The 19,330-nt window shown below is 45.1% G+C and overlaps 1 protein-coding gene across 9 annotated transcripts in view; it reads right to left on the bottom strand.

The window, feature by feature from the left end:
• The window catches only part of dock3 (dedicator of cytokinesis 3), a 532,012-nt gene that overhangs the window by 33,877 nt on the left and 478,805 nt on the right, over positions 1–19,330 (bottom strand). For 8 of the 9 annotated variants that reach the window (XM_052474129.1, XM_052474134.1, XM_052474126.1 and 5 more), the window contains exons 32-43: positions 16,475–16,623; positions 15,955–16,040; positions 15,152–15,178; positions 13,235–13,330; positions 13,044–13,104; positions 11,973–12,066; positions 10,095–10,243; positions 9,833–9,919; positions 9,582–9,686; positions 8,949–9,090; positions 8,291–8,544; positions 66–245 (exon numbers count right to left, since the gene is read on the bottom strand). In XM_052474129.1, coding sequence (XP_052330089.1) covers positions 66–245; positions 8,291–8,544; positions 8,949–9,090; positions 9,582–9,686; positions 9,833–9,919; positions 10,095–10,243; positions 11,973–12,066; positions 13,044–13,104; positions 13,235–13,330; positions 15,152–15,178; positions 15,955–16,040; positions 16,475–16,623 — 1,430 coding nt within the window. The remainder of the gene's footprint in view (positions 1–65; positions 246–8,290; positions 8,545–8,948; positions 9,091–9,581; positions 9,687–9,832; positions 9,920–10,094; positions 10,244–11,972; positions 12,067–13,043; positions 13,105–13,234; positions 13,331–15,151; positions 15,179–15,954; positions 16,041–16,474; positions 16,624–19,330) is intronic. The other variant, XM_052474130.1, reaches the window with a different exon arrangement.

Raw genomic sequence — 19,330 nt, 5'->3', positions numbered from 1 at the left:
ACTGCAATATCATGCTGAACAGCTGAATGCTGAACAGAGAATTCATTCAGCCATGGTGTCATTACCTCCTGGTATCTGGCGATGCCCCCGTTGACGGCAGCGTCAATGACCCCATTGAGACACATGGAGAGCAGGTTGATGTTGCCATGGAGCTGCTTGTGTTGGTACTGGCTGATCAGGGTCCGCAGCTCATGGTTCTTGTTCTCCACCACGTAGATGGCATTCTCCAGAGGACTCACCTCAATCTGGTAAAAACATCATAGAAGAACAGTGTATTTTTAGACTTGGTCTAGTGGTAGTGCTGCCGCCACCAAAATATAACAGCCCTGGAAGACTGAGGTTCAATAAGGAAAAAACCCCAAGAAGAATAAGAGTATAATAGGCCATTTACTTTCATGTTACATTACGTTATCCTACGTTATCCTACGTTATCCTACGTTATCCTACGTTATTCTACCCAATGCCACGTTATCCTACCCAATGCCACGTTATCCTACGTTATTCTACCCAATGCCACGTTATCCTACGTTATTCTACCCAATGCCACGTTATCCTACGTTATTCTACCCAATGCCACGTTATCCTACGTTATCCTACCCAATGCCACGTTATCCTACCCAATGCCACGTTATCCCGTTATCCACGTTATTCTACCCAATGCCGCGTTATCCTACGTTATCCTACCCAATGCCACGTTATCCCACGTTATCCTACGTTATTCTACCCAATGCCACGTTATCCTACGTTATCTACCCAATGCCACGTTATCCTACGTTATCCTACCCAATGCCACGTTATCCTACGTTATTCTACCCAATGTCACATTATCCTACGTTATCCTACCCAATGCCACGTTATCCTACGTTATCCTACCCAATGCCACATTATCCTACGTTATCCTACGTTATCCTACATTATCCTACGTTATTCTACCCAATGCCACGTTATCCTACGTTATTCTACCCAATGCCACGTTATCCTACGTTATCCTACGTTATCCTACCCAATGCCACGTTATCCTACGTTATCCTACGTTATTCTACCCAATGCCACGTTATCCTACGTTATCCTACCCAATGCCACGTTATCCTACGTTATTCTACCCAATGCCACGTTATCCTACGTTATTCTACCCAATGCCACGTTATCCTACGTTATTCTACCCAATGCCACGTTATCCTACGTTATTCTACCCAATGCCACGTTATCCTACGTTATTCTACCCAATGCCACGTTATCCTACGTTATTCTACCCAATGCCACGTTATCCTACGTTATTCTACCCAATGCCACGTTATCCTACGTTATTCTACCCAATGCCACGTTATCCTACGTTATCCTACCCAATGCCACGTTATCCTACCCAATGCCACGTTATCCTACGTTATTCTACCCAATGCCACGTTATCCTACGTTATTCTACCCAATGCCACGTTATCCCACGTTATTCTACCCAATGCCACGTTATCCTACGTTATTCTACCCAATGCCACGTTATCCTACGTTATTCTACCCAATGCCACGTTATCCTACGTTATCCTACCCAATGCCACGTTATCCTACGTTATTCTACCCAATGCCACGTTATCCTACGTTATTCTACCCAATGCCACGTTATCCTACGTTATTCTACCCAATGCCACGTTATCCTACGTTATTCTACCCAATGCCACGTTATCCTACGTTATTCTACCCAATGCCACGTTATCCTACGTTATTCTACCCAATGCCACGTTATCCTACGTTATTCTACCCAATGCCACATTATCAATGCTACGTTATATTATGTTATGTTACATTACGTTATCCTACGTTATTCTACACAATGCCACGTTATCCTACGTTATTCGACCCAATGCCACATTATATTACGTTATGCTACAGTATGCTACGTTACATTATGTTATGATACATTTCGTTATCCTACGTTATTCTACCCAATGCTACGTTACATTATGTTATGTTACATTACGTTATCCTACGTTATTCTACCCAATGCTATGTTACATTATATTATGTTACATTACGTTACCCTACGTTATTCTACACAATGCTACATTATATTACGTTATGCTACAGTATGCTACGTTACATTATGTTATGATACGTTACGGTATGCTATGTTGCGTTACGCAACATTACACTACGCTACACAATGCTATGCTACGTTATGCAACATTACATTACACTATGCTATTCTATGCTATGCAACACTACATTACACTATGCTACGTTATGTTACAGTGCCTTGCAAAAGTATTTATCCCCCTTGATGTTTTTCCTATTTTGTTGCATTACAACCTGTAGTTTAAATTGATATTTATTTGGATTTCATGTAATGGATGGACATATACAAAATAGTCCAAATTGGTCAAGTTAAAAAAAAATAAAAAATAAATAAACTTGTTTAAATAAATTATAAAAATGTGAAAAGTGTCACATGATCGGTCACATGATCTCAGTATATATACACCTGTTCTGAAAGGCAACACCACTAAGCAAGGGGCACCACCAAGACCAAGGAGAACAGATCAGGGTTATAAAAAAATATCAGAAATTTTGAACATCCCACGGAGCACCATTAAATCCATTATAAAATAATGGAAAGAATATGGCACCGCAATAAACCTGCCAAGACAGGGCCGCCCACCAAAACTCAAGGGCAAGGCAAGGAGGGCATTAATCAGAGAGGCAACAAAGAGACCAAAGATAACCCTGAAGGAGCTGCAAAGCTCCACAGAGGAGATAGGAGTATCTGTTCATAGGACCACTTTAAGCCGTACACCCCACAGAGCTGGGCTTTACGGAAGTATGGCTAGAAAAATACCATTGCTTATTTTTTTCTTTAAGCAAACATGTTTAGTGTTTGCCAAAAAGGCATGTGGGAGACTCCCCAAACATATATGGAAGAAGGTACACTGGTCAGATGAAACTAAAATTCATCTTTTTGGCCATCAAGGAAAACACTACGTCTGGGGCAAACCAAACAGCTCTCTTCACCCCGAGAGCCTCTTCCCCACAGTGAAGCATGGTGGTGGCAGCATCATGTTGTGGGGATGTTTTTCATCGGCAGGGACTTGGAAACTGGACAGAATTGAAGGAATGATGGATGGCGCTAAATACAGGGAAATTCTTGAGGGAAACATGTTTCAGACTTCCAGAGATTTGAGACTGTGACAGAGGATCACCTTCCAGTAGGATAATGACCCTAAGCATACTGCTAAAACAACACTTCAGTGGTTTAAGGGGAAACATTGAAATGTCTTGGAATGGCCTAGTCAAAGCCCAGACCTCAATCCAATTGAGAATCTGTGGTATGACTTAAAGATTTCTGTACACCAGCGGAACCCATCCAACTTGAAGGAGCTGAAGCAGTTTTGCTTGAATGGGCAGAAATCCCAGGGCTAGACGTGCCAAGGTTATAGAGACATACCCCAAGAGACTTGGTGTTGCAACAAAGTATTGACTTTGGGGGCGTGAATAATTATGAATAAAAATATGAATAAAAAATATTTAGCATCTTCAAAGTAGTAGGCATGTTGTTTACATTTTACATTTAAGTCATTTAGCAGACGCTCTTATCCAGAGCGACTTACAAATTGGTGCATTCACCTTATGACATCCAGTGGAACAGCCACTTTACAATAGTGCATCTAAATCTTTTAAGGGGGGGTGAGAAGGATTACTTTATCCTATCCTAGGTATTCCTTAAAGAGGTGGGGTTTCAGGTGTCTCCGGAAGGTGGTGATTGACTCCGCTGTCCTGGCGTCGTGAGGAGTGTGTTCCACCATTGGGGAGCCAGAGCAGTGAACAGTTTTGACTGGGCTGAGCGGGAACTGTACTTCCTCAGTGGTAGGGAGGCGAGCAGGCCAGAGGTGGATGAACGCAGTGCCCTTGTTTGGGTGTAGGGCCTGATCAGAGCCTGGAGGTACTGAGGTGCCGTTCCCCTCACAGCTCCGTAGGCAAGCACCATGGTCTTGTAGCGGATGCGAGCTTCAACTGGAAGCCAGTGGAGAGAGCGGAGGAGCGGGGTGACGTGAGAGAATTTGGGAAGGTTGAACACCAGACGGGCCACGGCGTTCTGGATGAGTTGTAGGGTTTAATGGCACAGGCAGGGAGCCCAGCCAACAGCGAGTTGCAGTAATCCAGACGGGAGATGACAAGTGCCTGGATTAGGACCTGCGCCGCTTCCTGTGTGAGGCAGGGTCGTACTCTGCGGATGTTGTAGAGCATGAACCTACAGGAACGGGCCACCGCCTTGATGTTAGTTGAGAACGACAGGGTGTTGTCCAGGATCACGCCAAGGTTCTTAGCGCTCTGGGAGGAGGACACAATGGAGTTGTCAACCGTGATGGCGAGATCATGGAACGGGCAGTCCTTCCCCGGGAGGAAGAGCAGCTCCGTCTTGCCGAGGTTCAGCTTGAGGTGGTGATCCGTCATCCACACTGATATGTCTGCCAGACATGCAGAGATGCGATTCGCCACCTGGTCATCAGAAGGGGGAAAGGAGAAGATTAATTGTGTGTCGTCTGCATAGCAATGATAGGAGAGACCATGTGAGGTTATGACAGAGCCAAGTGACTTGGTGTATAGCGAGAATAGGAGAGGGCCTAGAACAGAGCCCTGGGGACACCAGTGGTGAGAGCGCGTGGTGAGGAGACAGATTCTCGCCACGCCACCTGGTAGGAGCGACCTGTCAGGTAGGACGCAATCAAGCGTGGGCCGCGCCGGAGATGCCCAACTCGGAGAGGGTGGAGAGGAGGATCTGATGGTTCACAGTATCGAAGGCAGCCGATAGGTCTAGAAGGATAAGAGCAGAGGAGAGAGAGTTAGCTTTAGCAGTGCGGAGCGCCTCCGTGATACAGAGAAGAGCAGTCTCAGTTGAATGACTAGTCTTGAAACCTGACTGATTTGGATCAAGAAGGTCATTCTGAGAGAGATAGCGGAGAGCTGGCCAAGGACGGCACGTTCAAGAGTTTTGGAGAGAAAAGAAAGAAGGGATACTGGTCTGTAGTTGTTGACATCGGAGGGATCGAGTGTAGGTTTTTTCAGAAGGGGTGCAACTCTCGCTCTCTTGAAGACTGAAGGGACGTAGCCAGCGGTCAGGGATGAGTTGATGAGCGAGGTGAGGTAAGGGAGAAGGTTTCCGGAAATGGTCTGGAGAAGAGAGGAGGGATAGGGTCGAGCGGGCAGGTTGTTGGGCGGCCGGCCGTCACAAGACGCAAGATTTCATCTGGAGAGAGAGGGGAGAAAGAGGTCAGAGCACAGGGTAGGGCAGTGTGAGCAGAACCAGCGGTGTCGTTTGACTTAGCAAACGAGGATCGGATGTCGTCGACCTTCTTTTCAAAATGGTTGACGAAGTCATCTGCAGAGAGGGAGGAGGGGGGGAGGGGAGGAGGATTCAGGAGGGAGGAGAAGGTGGCAAAGAGCTTCCTAGGGTTAGAGGCAGATGCTTGGAATTTAGAGTGGTAGAAAGTGGCTTTAGCAGCAGAGACAGAGGAGGAAAATGTAGAGAGGAGGGAGCGAAAGGATGCCAGGTCCGCAGGGAGACGAGTTTTCCTCCATTTCCGCTCGGCTGCCCGGAGCCCTGTTCTGTGAGCTCGCAATGAGTCGTCGAGCCACGGAGCGGGAGGGGAGGACCGAGCCGGCCTGGAAGATAGGGGACATAGAGAGTCAAAGGATGCAGAAAGGGAGGAGAGGAGGGTTGAGGAGGCAGAATCAGGAGATTGGAGAAGGTTTGAGCAGAGGGAAGAGATGATAGGATGGAAGAGGAGAGAGTAGCGGGGGAGAGAGAGCGAAGGTTCGGGACGGCGCGGGACGGGACGGCGCGATACCATCCAGTAGGGGCAGTGTGGGAAGTGTTGGATGAGAGCGAGAGGGAAAAGGATACAAGGTAGTGGTCGGAGACTTGGAGGGGAGTTGCAATGAGGTTAGTGGAAGAACAGCATCTAGTAAAGATGAGGTCGAGCGTATTGCCTGCCTTGTGAGTAGGGGGAAGGTGAGAGGGTGAGGTCAAAGAGGAAAGGAGTGGAAAGAAGGAGGCAGAGAGGAATGAGTCAAAGGTAGACGTGGGGAGGTTAAAGTCGCCCAGAACTGTGAGAGGTGAGCCGTCCTCAGGAAAGGAGCTTATCAAGACATCAAGCTCATTGATGAACTCTCCGAGGGACCTGGAGGGCGATAAATGATAAGGATGTTAAGCTTGAAAGGGCTGGTAACTGTGACAGCATGAAATTCAAAGGAGGCGATAGACAGATGGGTAAGGGGAGAAAGAGAGAATGACCACTTGGGAGAGATGAGGATCCCGGTGCCACCACCCCGCTGACCAGAAGCTCTCGGGGTGTGCGAGAACACGTGGGCGGACGAAGAGAGAGCAGTAGGAGTAGCAGTGTTATCTGTGGTGATCCATGTTTCCGTCAGTGCCAAGAAGTCGAGGGACTGGAGGGAGGCATAGGCTGAGATGAACTCTGCCTTGTTGGCCGCAGATCGGCAGTTCCAGAGGCTACCGGAGACCTGGAACTCCACGTGGGTCGTGCGCTGGGACCACCAGATTAGGGTGGCCGCGGCCACGCGGTGTGGAGCGTTTGTATGGTCTGTGCAGAGAGGAGATAACAGGGATAGACAGACACATAGTTGACAGGCTACAGAAGAGGCTACGCTAATGCAAGGAGATTGGAATGACAAGTGGACTACACGTCTCGAATGTTCAGAAAGTTAAGCTTACGTAGCAAGAATCTTATTGACTAAAATGATTAAAATGATACAGTACTGCTGAAGTAGGCTAGCTGGCAGTGGCTGCGTTGTTGACTTTGTAGGCTAGCTGGCAGTGGCTGCGTTGTTGACACTACACTAATCAAGTCGTTCCGTTGAGTGTAATAGTTTCTACAGTGCTGCTATTCGGGGCTAGCTGGCTAGCTAGCAGTGTTGATTACGTTACGTTGCGTTAAAAGAACGACAATAGCTGGCTAGCTAACCTAGAAAATCGCTCTAGACTACACAATTATCTTTGATACACAGACGGCTATGTAGCTAGCTACGATCAGACAAATCAAACCGTTGTGCTGTAATGAAATGAAATGAAAATGTGATACTACCTGTGGAGCGAGCGGAATGCGACCGGGTTGTTGAGTGCGGAAGTTCTATTCAGTAGACGTTGGCTAGCTGTTGGCTAGCTAGCAGTGTCTCCTACGTTAAAGGCGACAAATAGCTGGCTAGCTAACCTCGGTAAATTAAGATAATCACTCTAAGACTACACGCTCTAAACTACACAATTATCTTGGATACGAAGACAGCAAAGACAACAATGTAGCTAGCTAACACTACACTAATCAAGTCGTTCAGTTGAGTGTAATAGTTTCTACAGTGCTGCTATTCGGTAGACGGTGGACGTTTGCTAGCTGGCTAGCTGCTGGGCAGATAGCAGTGTAGACTACGTTAGGACGACGAAATACGAAGTTGCAATAGAAGTGCTGACTGTTTCACTTTGTTGTCCTCTTTCTTTTCCTTTTTCTTCTGTCCTTCTTTTGTCCTTATTTTGTCTTCCTTTCTTCTGTTAACTAGATATTTTTTGTTGTTATTCTTTGTAAGCTAGCTAGCTTCTTCCAGGAGAGTCCCTAGCAACTGCTTAGCAACAAGTAAACAATTCTGCTAGCAATTCAGCTAACTAAGATAACTGTACAATTTTATGAAAAATAGTTAATTTTTCAAAAGCCTGTCTTTTTTGGTTTGTTCCTTGTTTTGTCTTCTATTGAGTCTTGCAGTTTTCTCTTGATTTTTTCGATGTACTTCACTCTAAAAAACCATTTAAATCTCAATATATACAGGAGCTCATTTTTCAGCAGCTGCTCAATTTAGAACTCCGGAACAAAAAACAAAAAAATGTTGTATAAATCAAATGATACAACCCCCCCAAAAAATTATATTTTAATTCCAGGTTATAAGGCAACAAAATAGGAAAAATGCCAAGGGGATGAATACTTTCGCAAGCCATAGTATGTTATGCTACGCTACGCTACGTTATGCTACGTTATGCTACGCTACGCTACGTTATGCTACGTTACGTTACACATCCTCATTACAGCATGTGACAGATTTTTAGCACTTATTTTCATCTGCTGTACAAAAGCAGCGCATCGGTAACACAGTGGTATATAATATCGTCATTACTGTATAGCTGCGTTTCCCAAACTCGATCCTGTGGACGCCAAGGGGTGCACGTTTTGCCCTAGCCCAACACGCCGGATTCAAATAATCACAAGGTTGATGACGACTTTGGGAAACGATGGTTACTCACCAGCTCTCTCTTCTCCACCTCAAACCAACGGGAGATACCAGGGAGAGGATGTGTGAGGATCAGCGTAGTCCTCTCGATCCACAAGCTCTTGAACTCGTTCTCTCGGTCTTTGGATCCTTTGTGGAAGGGCCGGTCGTAGCGAAAGCGGCGCACGTTGTTGACTCGGTAGAAGCTCTTGATGCGGTCTGGAACCCGGTCCATCTGGAGAACGTTGACGTTCTCCGGTACCGCCGAAACGGCATAGATCTGGAGGTCTGAGGAGTGCTGTGTCAAGGAACACAGTTCGGGTGGAAGGCAGGTTTTTTGGGGGAGGCATAGGGACATGTTCACATACACATTATGCACATACACATTATGCACATACACATTATGCACATAAACATTATGCACATACACATTATGCACATACACATTATGCACATACACATTATGCACATACACATTATGCACATACACATTATGCACATACACATTATGCACATACACATTATGCAAATACACATTATGCACATAAACATTATGCAAATACACATTATGCACATACACATTATGCACATACACATTATGCAAATACACATTATGCACATACAAAAGCACACAGACACACACACACATACATACTAAAGCTCCGGTTTCCAACTTTATTGTAGAAGGATACACTGGGCGTCACACTGTAAAATGGCCTCGTCTGGTTGGTTGGGGTGTTGCATGGCAATGGCTTGTGGGAATTCTCCCAGCATCCTTTGCTGGAAGGCTTCTAAACGTTCGTAGTCATGACCACGGCAGACAAACTCCTTGTTCTGTTAGGGGACACATCCTGGGATGAGTAAAAACTAGAATATTCTGAACAGAATAATATTCGCTCTGTACAATATGAGTCTCAATAAAGAACTAGAATATTCTGAACAGAATAATATTCGCTCTATACAATATGAGTCTCAATAAAAAACTAGAATATTCTGAACAGAATAATATTCGCTCTGTACAATATGAGTCTCAATAAAGAACAGAATATGACTTATCTCAAGCAATGACATTCAGTGGCAAATTATAAGGACATCGATTGTATCTCAAATTACACTCTATTCCTTATGTGGTTCTGGGCAGAAATATCTAGGGTAGGGTATAGAGTTTCATTTGGGATCTTACCTATGCAGTAGGATTGACTTACTCTGGTCAGAACAGAAGTAGTGCACAACATAGGGAATAGGGTGTAATTTGGGATGTGCCCTAAATAAGGAGTGCACTATAAAGGGAATAGGGTGTGATTTGGGAGCATGGATTGACTCACTCTTAGGAAGAAGGGGAACTTGCGTCCGTAGAAGCCCACCCTGAAGAACTCAGGTTCTAGACGTTGCTGCTCCATGATGTTGTCATAGTATGCTGCCTCCATTTTCTGACAAAACAAAAGGCTGAATCCTAAATATTCGGACAAAACAAAAGGCTGAATCCTACATTTCTGTGCAAATCTTCCTTTGACATTTGATGAAAATCTGGGTCATGAAAGTTCACAAACATCAGTCATGTACTACATCTAATTACCCTTATCCAGCTGAGGCTTTGGTAGTCGTACAAGGTCTCATACTGGTAAGCCAGCTCTCTGCACAGCGGTATCCCATACTCCCAGCACTGAAGAAACACAGTTCCGGATGTGGAAATGTATCAGTAATTAGTTTGTTTTCAATACGGACAAATACTGCTATAGCTGCTGGTTCATGAGTTAATGGGTTGATTGATTGATTGATTGATTATGAGAGTAAACGATTGATGACACGTTAGTGTTCCATTGCGTTCTTCCACCTACCTTGCCCTTGTTGAAGTAGTTGATGACCTTACGACAGAGGCCCTCTTTGCGATGCCACTCGCTCTGGGCTGGGTAGTGGAGGAACTCCCTCAGAGGCCTCTCCTCCCAATGCAGCAGCTCCCAGTACAACAGCAGTGTGAACGCAGCCTCTGTAGAGTAACGTACAGACATATAGTGTATATACATCATAGTGAACAACATATAGCTGGGTAGTGGAGGAAAACCCTCAGATTGATAGTACAGTTCTAGGGACCAAACCCAGTTCAACAGCAGGGTGAACGCAGCCTCTGTAGAATTATAGAAAGAGAGTCACTAGAAGGGACATTCCGGCGACCATATTGAGTGTACCTATGCAAATTTAGGATCTTAATTTGAGCCAGTTTGCTACAGCAGGAAAGTAATTATTATGTGGATTATAATTAATGGACATTTTTGTCGGGGTTGATACGTTTTTCATTAGGGCAAATCAAGTCCGACATTTCCAAGTGACAATAACCAACTTTAAAAGTCTTTTTAAACCTCAAATAAACTACAAGTTACATTTCCTGTTGTGTAGGAAAATTCTCAGCAACAAAATAGTGATCAAATTAAGATCCTACATCTGTAGCAGTAAAGCACAGCAATGTTAAAAGTAAAGGTTATTCCACAGGTAATAGCTAGCACGCTCGTTCCCTTTGTGAGTGAATAGGTTTGTGTGCGAGTATCTAACCTGTGTAGTTTGGAGGTGCATGCCACACAGCTTGTGGATGTTGTATTACCTGTGTAGTTCTCAGCCTGGAGGTGCATGCCACACAGCTTGTGGATGTTGTATTACCTGTGTAGTTCTCAGCCTGGAGGTGCATGCCACACAGCTTGTGGATGTTGTATTACCTGTGTAGTTGTCAGCCTGGAGGTGCATGCCACACAGCTTGTGGATGTTGTATTACCTGTGTAGTTGTCAGCCTGGAGGTGCATGCCACACAGCTTGTGGATGTTGTATTACCTGTGTAGTTGTCAACCTGGAGGTGCATGCCACACAGCTTGTGGATGTTGTATTACCTGTGTAGTTCTCAGCCTGGAGGTGCATGCCACACAGCTTGTGGATGTTGTATTACCTGTGTAGTTGTCAACCTGGAGGTGCATGTCACACAGCTTGTGGATGTTGTATTACCTGTGTAGTTCTCAGCCTGGAGGTGCATGTCACACAGCTTGTGGATGTTGTATTACCTGTGTAGTTGTCAACCTGGAGGTGCATGTCACACAGCTTGTGGATGTTGTATTACCTGTGTAGTTCTCAGCCTGGAGGTGCATGCCACACAGCTTGTGGATGTTGTATTACCTGTGTAGTTGTCAACCTGGAGGTGCATGCCACACAGCTTGTGGATGTTGTATTAACTGTGTAGTTCTCAGCCTGGAGGTGCATGCCACACAGCTTGTGGATGTTGTATTACCTGTGTAGTTGTCAACCTGGAGGTGCATGTCACACAGCTTGTGGATGTTGTATTACCTGTGTAGTTCTCAGCCTGGAGGTGCATGCCACACAGCTTGTGGATGTTGTATTACCTGTGTAGTTGTCAGCCTGGAGGTGCATGTCACACAGCTTGTGGATGTTGTATTACCTGTGTAGTTCTCAGCCTGGAGGTGCATGCCACACAGCTTGTGGATGTTGTATTACCTGTGTAGTTCTCAGCCTGGAGGTGCATGCCACACAGCTTGTGGATGTTGTATTACCTGTGTAGTTGTCAACCTGGAGGTGCATGCCACACAGCTTGTGGATGTTGTATTACCTGTGTAGTTGTCAACCTGGAGGTGCATGCCACACAGCTTGTGGATGTTGTATTACCTGTGTAGTTCTCAGCCTGGAGGTGCATGTCACACAGCTTGTGGATGTTGTATTACCTGTGTAGTTCTCAGCCTGGAGGTGCATGCCACACAGCTTGTGGATATAGCGGATGTACATCTCCTCCTTGTTGATCTCTGACTTGTAGAAGTTCTAGGGAACAAACAAGACAAATCCTGCAGTGCCTCTCGCTATTTCTGTTCCACTTTCTCAGCCTGACACAGTGACAGTTATGTTGTAATAGTTGGTGCAGATGAGGTATCTGTAGTCGGAGTCTACAGTTGTCTTATCAACAGGTTGACAGTACAACCAGAGTCTACAGTGTCTTATCAACAGGTTGACAGTACAGCCAGAGTCTACAGTGTCTTATCAACAGGTTGACAGTACAGCCAGAGTCTACAGTGTCTTATCAACAGGTTGACAGTACAGCCAGAGTCTACAGTGTCTTATCAACAGGTTGACAGTACAGCCAGAGTCTACAGTGTCTTATCAACAGGTTGACAGTACAGCCAGAGTCTACAGTGTCTTATCAACAGGTTGACAGTACAGCCAGAGTCTACAGTGTCTTATCAACAGGTTGACACTACAGCCAGAGTCTACAGTGTCTTATCAACAGGTTGACAGTACAGCCAGAGTCTACAGTGTCTTATCAACAGATTGACAGTACAGCCAGAGTCTACAGTGTCTTACCAACAGGTTGACAGTACAGACAGAGTCTATAGTGTCTTACCAACAGGTTGACAGTACAGACAGAGTCTACAGTGTCTTATCAACAGGTTGACAGTACAGACAGAGTCTATAGTGTCTTACCAACAGGTTGACAGTACAGCCAGAGTCTACAGTGTCTTACCAACAGGTTGACAGTACAGACAGAGTCTATAGTGTCTTACCAACAGGTTGACAGTACAGCCAGAGTCTACAGTGTCTTACCAACAGGTTGACAGTACAGACAGAGTCTATAGTGTCTTACCAACAGGTTGACAGTACAGCCAGAGTCTACAGTGTCTTACCAACAGGTTGACAGTACAGACAGAGTCTATAGTGTCTTATCAACAGGTTGACAGTACAGACAGAGTCTATAGTGTCTTACCAACAGGTTGACAGTACAGCCAGAGTCTACAGTGTCTTACCAACAGGTTGACAGTACAGCCAATCTTCTTGTTCTCTGTCTCGTCTCCTTTCATGCAGTCCCTAAAAAGAGAGAAGACCACATCAGGGATTTATATACCGTGTGGAGAGCCTCCTGCTCTCATAAGCTGAACTCTATCGTCTCTTAGCAGACGTGCTGGTGTTACAATAACAAGGACCTATCCTGTACTACCTGTAGTCCAACAGACGTTCCATCAGCCGCGTGACAGAGGTGACGAAGGAGATTCCCGTCTCCCTCCAAGTCTCCTGCTCGATCTTCTCCAGCAGGCTGTAAAAACAAAAGAGGAACAAACATATACAGTGCCTTGCCAAAGTATTCGGCCCCCTTGAACTTTACGACCTTTGGCCACATTTCAGGCTTCAAACATAAAGATATAAAACTGTATTTTTTTGTGAAGAATCAACAACAAGTGGGACACAATCATGAAGTGGAACGACATTTATTGGATATTTCAAACTTGTTTAACAATTCAAAAACTGAAAAATTGGGCGTGCAAAATTATTCAGCCCCTTTACTTTCAGTGCAGCAAACTCTCTCCAGAAGTTCAGTGAGGATCTCTGAATCATCCAATGTTGACCTAAATGACTAATTATGATAAATACAATTCACCTGTGTGTAATCAAGTCTCCGTATAAATGCACCTGCACTGTGATAGTCTCAGAGGTCCGTTAAAAGCGCAGAGAGCATCATGAAGAACAAGGAACACACCAGGCAGGTCCGAGATACTGTTGTGAAGAAGTTTAAAGCCGGATTTGGATACAAAAAGATTTCCCAAGCTTTAAACATCCCAAGGAGCACTGTGCAAGCAATAATATTGAAATGGAAGGAGTATCAGACCACTGCAAATCTACCAAGACCTGGCCGTCCCTCTAAACTTTCAGCTCATACAAGGAGAAGACTGATCAGAGATGCAGCCAAGAGGCCCATGATCACTCTGGATGAACTGCAGAGATCTACAGCTGAGGTGGGAGACTCTGTCCATAGGACAACAATCAGTCGTATATTGCACAAATCTGGCCTTTATGGAAGAGTGGCAAGAAGAAAGCCATTTCTTAAAGATATCCATAAAAGGTGTTGTTTAAAGTTTGCCACAAGCCACCTGGGAGACACACCAAACATGTGGAAGAAGGTGCTCTGGTCAGATGAAACCAAAATTGAACTTTTTGGCAACAATGCAAAACGTTATGTTTGGCGTAAAAGCAACACAGCTCATCACCCTGAACACACCATCCCCACTGTCAAACATGGTGGTGGCAGCATCATGGTTTGGGCCTGCTTTCCTTCAGCAGGGACAGGGAAGATGGTTAAAATTGATGGGAAGATGGATGGAGCCAAATACAGGACCATTCTGGAAGAAAACCTGACGGAGTCTGCAAAAGACCTGAGACTGGGACGGAGATTTGTCTTCCAACAAGACAATGATCCAAAACATAAAGCAAAATCTACAATGGAATGGTTCAAAAATAAACATATCCAGGTGTTAGAATGGCCAAGTCAAAGTCCAGACCTGAATCCAATCGAGAATCTGTGGGAAGAACTGAAAACTGCTGTTCACAAATGCTCTCCATTCAACCTCACTGAGCTCGAGCTGTTTTGCAAGGAGGAATGGGAAATAATTTCAGTCTCTCGATGTGCAAAACTGATAGAGACATACCCCAAGCGACTTACAGCTGTAATCGCAGCAAAAGGTGGCGCTACAAAGTATTAACTTAAGGGGGCTGAATAATTTTGCACGCCCAATAAATGTCGTTCAACTTCATGATTGTGTCCCACTTGTTGTTGATTCTTCACAAAAAAATACAGTTTTATATATTTATGTTTGAAGCCTGAAATGTGGCAAAAGGTCGCAAAGTTCAAGGGGGCCGAACACTTTCACAAGGCACTGTATGCCTTAATCAATACGCCAAGGCTCGGTTTGAGGAAATGAACCCATAGACAACGTCAGGTGTCAGCACACAGATGATATATCAATCAATAGACCAAGGTGAAGTTTGAGTGATGAATGTCATGTACACATAGCAGTATGTAATTTGACAGCATGTAGAGAGGAGTTAGGGGCAGTAGACTGTTAGAGGTGGGTTATCTTACCTGGGGTAAGGCCCAAAGAGCTGGGTTCTAATCCCACACGCAGCAGAAAGAGAGGCAAGCAAACATAGTGTTATATAAAGGTAGCAGGTAGAAACCAACAGCTCAGAGGTAACACAACATTATAAAGGTAGCAGGTAGAAACCAACAGGTTAGAGCCAACACAACGTTATAAAGGTAGCAGGTAGAAACCAACAGGTTAGAGCCAACACAACGTTATAAAGGTAGCAGGTAGAAACCAACAGGTTAGAGGTAACACAACGTTATAAAGGTAGCAGGTAGAAACCAACAGGTTAGAGGTAACACAACGTTATAAAGGTAGCAGGTAGAAACCAACAGGTTAGAGCCAACACAACGTTATAAAGGTAGCAGGTAGAAACCAACAGGTTAGAGGTAACACAACGTTATAAAGGTAGCAGGTAGAAACCAACAGGTTAGAGGTAACACAACGTTATAAAGGTAGCAGGTAGAAACCAACAGGTTAGAGCCAACACACCGTTATAAAGGTAGCAAGTAAAGAAATGGTTATTATAAGAGTGGATGTTACCGTGTGTGTGTGTGTGTGTGTGTGTGTGTGTGTGTGTGTGTGTGTGTGTGTGTGTGTGTGTGTGTGTGTGTGTGTGTGTGTGTGTGTGTGTGTGTGTGTGTGTGTGTGTGTGTGTGTGTGTGTGTGTGTGTGTGTGTGTAGGTGTGTGTGTAGGTGTGTGTGTGTAGGTGTGTGTAGGTGTGTGTGTGTAGGTGTGTGTGTGCGTAGGTGTGTGTTGGTGTAGGTGTGTGTGTGTGTTTGAATATGTGTGTGTTCTTACAGCAGGCTGAAGAGCTCACGGTAGTTCTCGTCTCCTTTCCCCTCAGACACCAGACTGTCTAGCTTGTCAATCAGCTCTGCCTCCACCTGAACACAAGTCAATTCAGGTGACGTTACAACAAGACGTAAACCAGTGTTCTTCTACCGTTGTATCTGTGGGTTGTCAACACGATACACCGTCTCTGAGGGAACATTTCTGATAAAGATCTTGAGTAGAGAAAGATATTTTTTTGTGAAATAAAAAAAACGGCAACCCTGACCTGATGCAATATAAGGTATGAACCCTGACCTGATGAAATATAAGGTATGAACCCTGACCTGATGAAATATAAGGTATGAACCCTGACCTGATGCAATATAAGGTATGAACTCTGACCTGATGCAATATAAGGTATGAACCCTGACCTGATGCAATATAAGGTATGAACCCTGACCTGATGCAATATAAGGTATGAACCCTGACCTGATGCAATATAAGGTATGAACTCTGACCTGATGAAATATAAGGTATGAACTCTGACCTGTTTGAAGTTCCCGTTCTTCCTCTGCTCCCAGTCCATCATGTCGTGGAAGATAGGGATCATGATGTTCCTGACCTCCCCCTGAGGCACCAGGGTCACACCCAGGAAGGGACCTATCATACCTGGGATGAAGTGGATCTTGTTCTCACCTGGAGAGGACAGGAAGAGGAGTCAGACTGTACATCAATACAATCCAAGGTGTCTATTTATGGTTTGACTAGAATGCTGTGTGTGTGACAGGAAAGCATGGTAAGATAATAGGTAAGCAGTTATGTGTTCTACGCAATTTAAATTATGTTTGTGTTGCAATACTTCCGATCACCATTAGAGGTCAGTATTGCTAAAACATTTGTCTGCTCAACTGAAATGAAGTGTGTGTTTGAGAGATACACTATATATACAAAAGTATGTGGATTCTGCTATTTCAGCCACACCCGTTGCTGACAGGTGTATAAAATCGAGCACACAGCCATGCAATCTCCATAGACAAACACTGGTAGTAGAATGGCCTTACTGAAGAGCTCAGTGACGTTCAACGTGGCACCGTCATAGGATACCACCTTTCCAACCAGTCAGTTCACCTGCCCTGATAGAGCTGCCCCGGTCAACTGTAAGTGCTGTTATTGTGAAGTGGAAATGTCTAGGAGCAACAACGGCTCAGTCGCAAAGTGGTAGACCACACAAGCTCACAGAATGGGACATCCGACTGCTGAAGGGCGTAGTGCGTAAAAATCGTCTGTCCTCGGTTGCAACACTCACTACCGAGTTCCAAACTGCCTCTGGAAGCAACATCAGCACAATAACTGTTCGTCTGGGGCTTCATGAAATGGGTTTCCATGGCCGAGCAGCTGCACACAAGCCTCAGATCACCATGCACAATTCCAAATGTCGGCTGGAGTGGTGCAAAGCTCGCCGCCATTGGACTGGAGCAGTGGAAACGCATTGTCTGGAGTGATGAATCAACCTTCACCATCTTGCAGTCCGACAGACGAATCTGGGTTTGGCGGATGCCAGGAGAACGCTACCTGCCCGAACGCATAGTCGCAACTTTAAAGTTTGGTGGAGGAGGAATAATGGTCTGGGGCTGTTTTTCATGGTTCAGGCTAGGCCCCTTAGTTCTAGTGAAGGGAAATCTTATCGTTACAGCATAAAATGACATTCTAGACGAATCTGTGCTTCCGACTTTGGGGAAGCCCTTTCCTCTTTCAGCATGATAATGCCCCCGAGCACAAAGCAAGGTCTATATAGAAATGGTTTGTCGAGATCGGTGTATTTATCCCTGTGTTTCCTGTCTCTCTGTGCCAGTGTATTTATCCCTGTGTTTCCTGTCTCTCTGTACCAGTGTATTTATCCCTGTGTTTCCTGTCTCTCTGTGCCAGTGTATTTATCCCTGTGTTTCCTGTCTCTCTGTACCAGTGTATTTATCCCTGTGTTTCCTGTCTCTCTGTACCAGTGTATTTATCCCTGTGTTTCCTGTCTCTCTGTACCAGTGTATTTATCCCTGTGTTTCCTGTCTCTCTGTGCCAGTGTATATATCCCTGTGTTTCCTGTCTCTCTGTGCCAGTGTATTTATCCCTGTGTTTCCTGTCTCTCTGTACCAGTGTATTTATCCCTGTGTTTCCTGTCTCTCTGTGCCAGTGTATTTATCCCTGTGTTTCCTGTCTCTCTGTACCAGTGTATTTATCCCTGTGTTTCCTGTCTCTCTGTACCAGTGTATTTATTCCTGTCTCTCTGTACCAGTGTATTTATTCCTGTCTCTCTGTACCAGTGTATTTATCCCTGTGTTTCCTGTCTCTCTATACCAGTGTATTTATCCCTGTGTTTCCTGTCTCTCTGTGCTAGTTCATCTTGTACATTCCAAGTCAACCAGCGTGTTTTTTCCCCGTTCTCCTGCCTATACTATTCTCTTTTTATAGTCCTTCCGGTTTTGACCCTTGCCTGTTTTCTGGACTCTGTACCCGCCTGCCTGACCATTCTGCCTGCCTTGACCATGAGCCTGTCTGCCACTCTGTACCTGCCTGCCTGACCATTCTGCCTGCCTGACCATTCTACCTGCCTTGACCATGAGCCTGTCTGCCACTCTGTACCTGCCTGCCTGACAATTCTGCCTGCCTGACCATTCTACCTGCCTTGACCATGAGCCTGTCTGCCACTCTGTACCTCCTGGACTCTGATCTGGTTTGGATCTTTTTACCTGTCCACGACCATTCTCTTGCCTACTCCTTTTGGTTTATTAATAAATATCAAAGACTCAAACCATCTGCCTCTCGTGTCTGCATCTGGGTCTCGCCTCGTGCCCTTATATCTAGTGGAAAACCTTCCCAAAAGAGTGGAGGCTGGTATAGCAGCAAAGGGGGGACCAACTCTATATTAATGCTGAATATTTCAGAATGAGATGTTCGCCGAGCAGGTGTCCACATACTTTTAGTCATGTAGTGTATAAAAGGGAGACATATACAGTGATGGTGGGAATTCACCCCCTACCCAATAAATATAAATGTCACCAAGGTTCTGAATGGTGGTGGGTACCCCCCTACCCAATAAATATAAATGTCACCAAGGTTCTGAATGGTGGTGGGTACCCCCTACCCAATAAATATAAATGTCACCAAGGTTCTGAATGGTGGTGGGTACCCCCCTACCCAATAAATATAAATGTCACCAAGGTTCTGAATGGTGGTGGTACCCCCCCCTACCCAATAAATATAAATGTCACCAAGGTTCTGAATGGTGGTGGGTACCCAATAAATATAAATGTCACCCCCCTACCCAATAAATATAAATGTCACCAAGGTTCTGAATGGTGGTAAATGGTACCCCCCTACCCAATAAATATAAATGTCACCAAGGTTCTGA

The sequence above is a fragment of the Oncorhynchus keta genome, chromosome 21 (genome assembly GCF_023373465.1).
Source record: "Oncorhynchus keta strain PuntledgeMale-10-30-2019 chromosome 21, Oket_V2, whole genome shotgun sequence".
NCBI lineage: Eukaryota > Metazoa > Chordata > Actinopteri > Salmoniformes > Salmonidae > Oncorhynchus > Oncorhynchus keta.
This window is presented reverse-complemented; position numbering and strand designations above follow the sequence as displayed.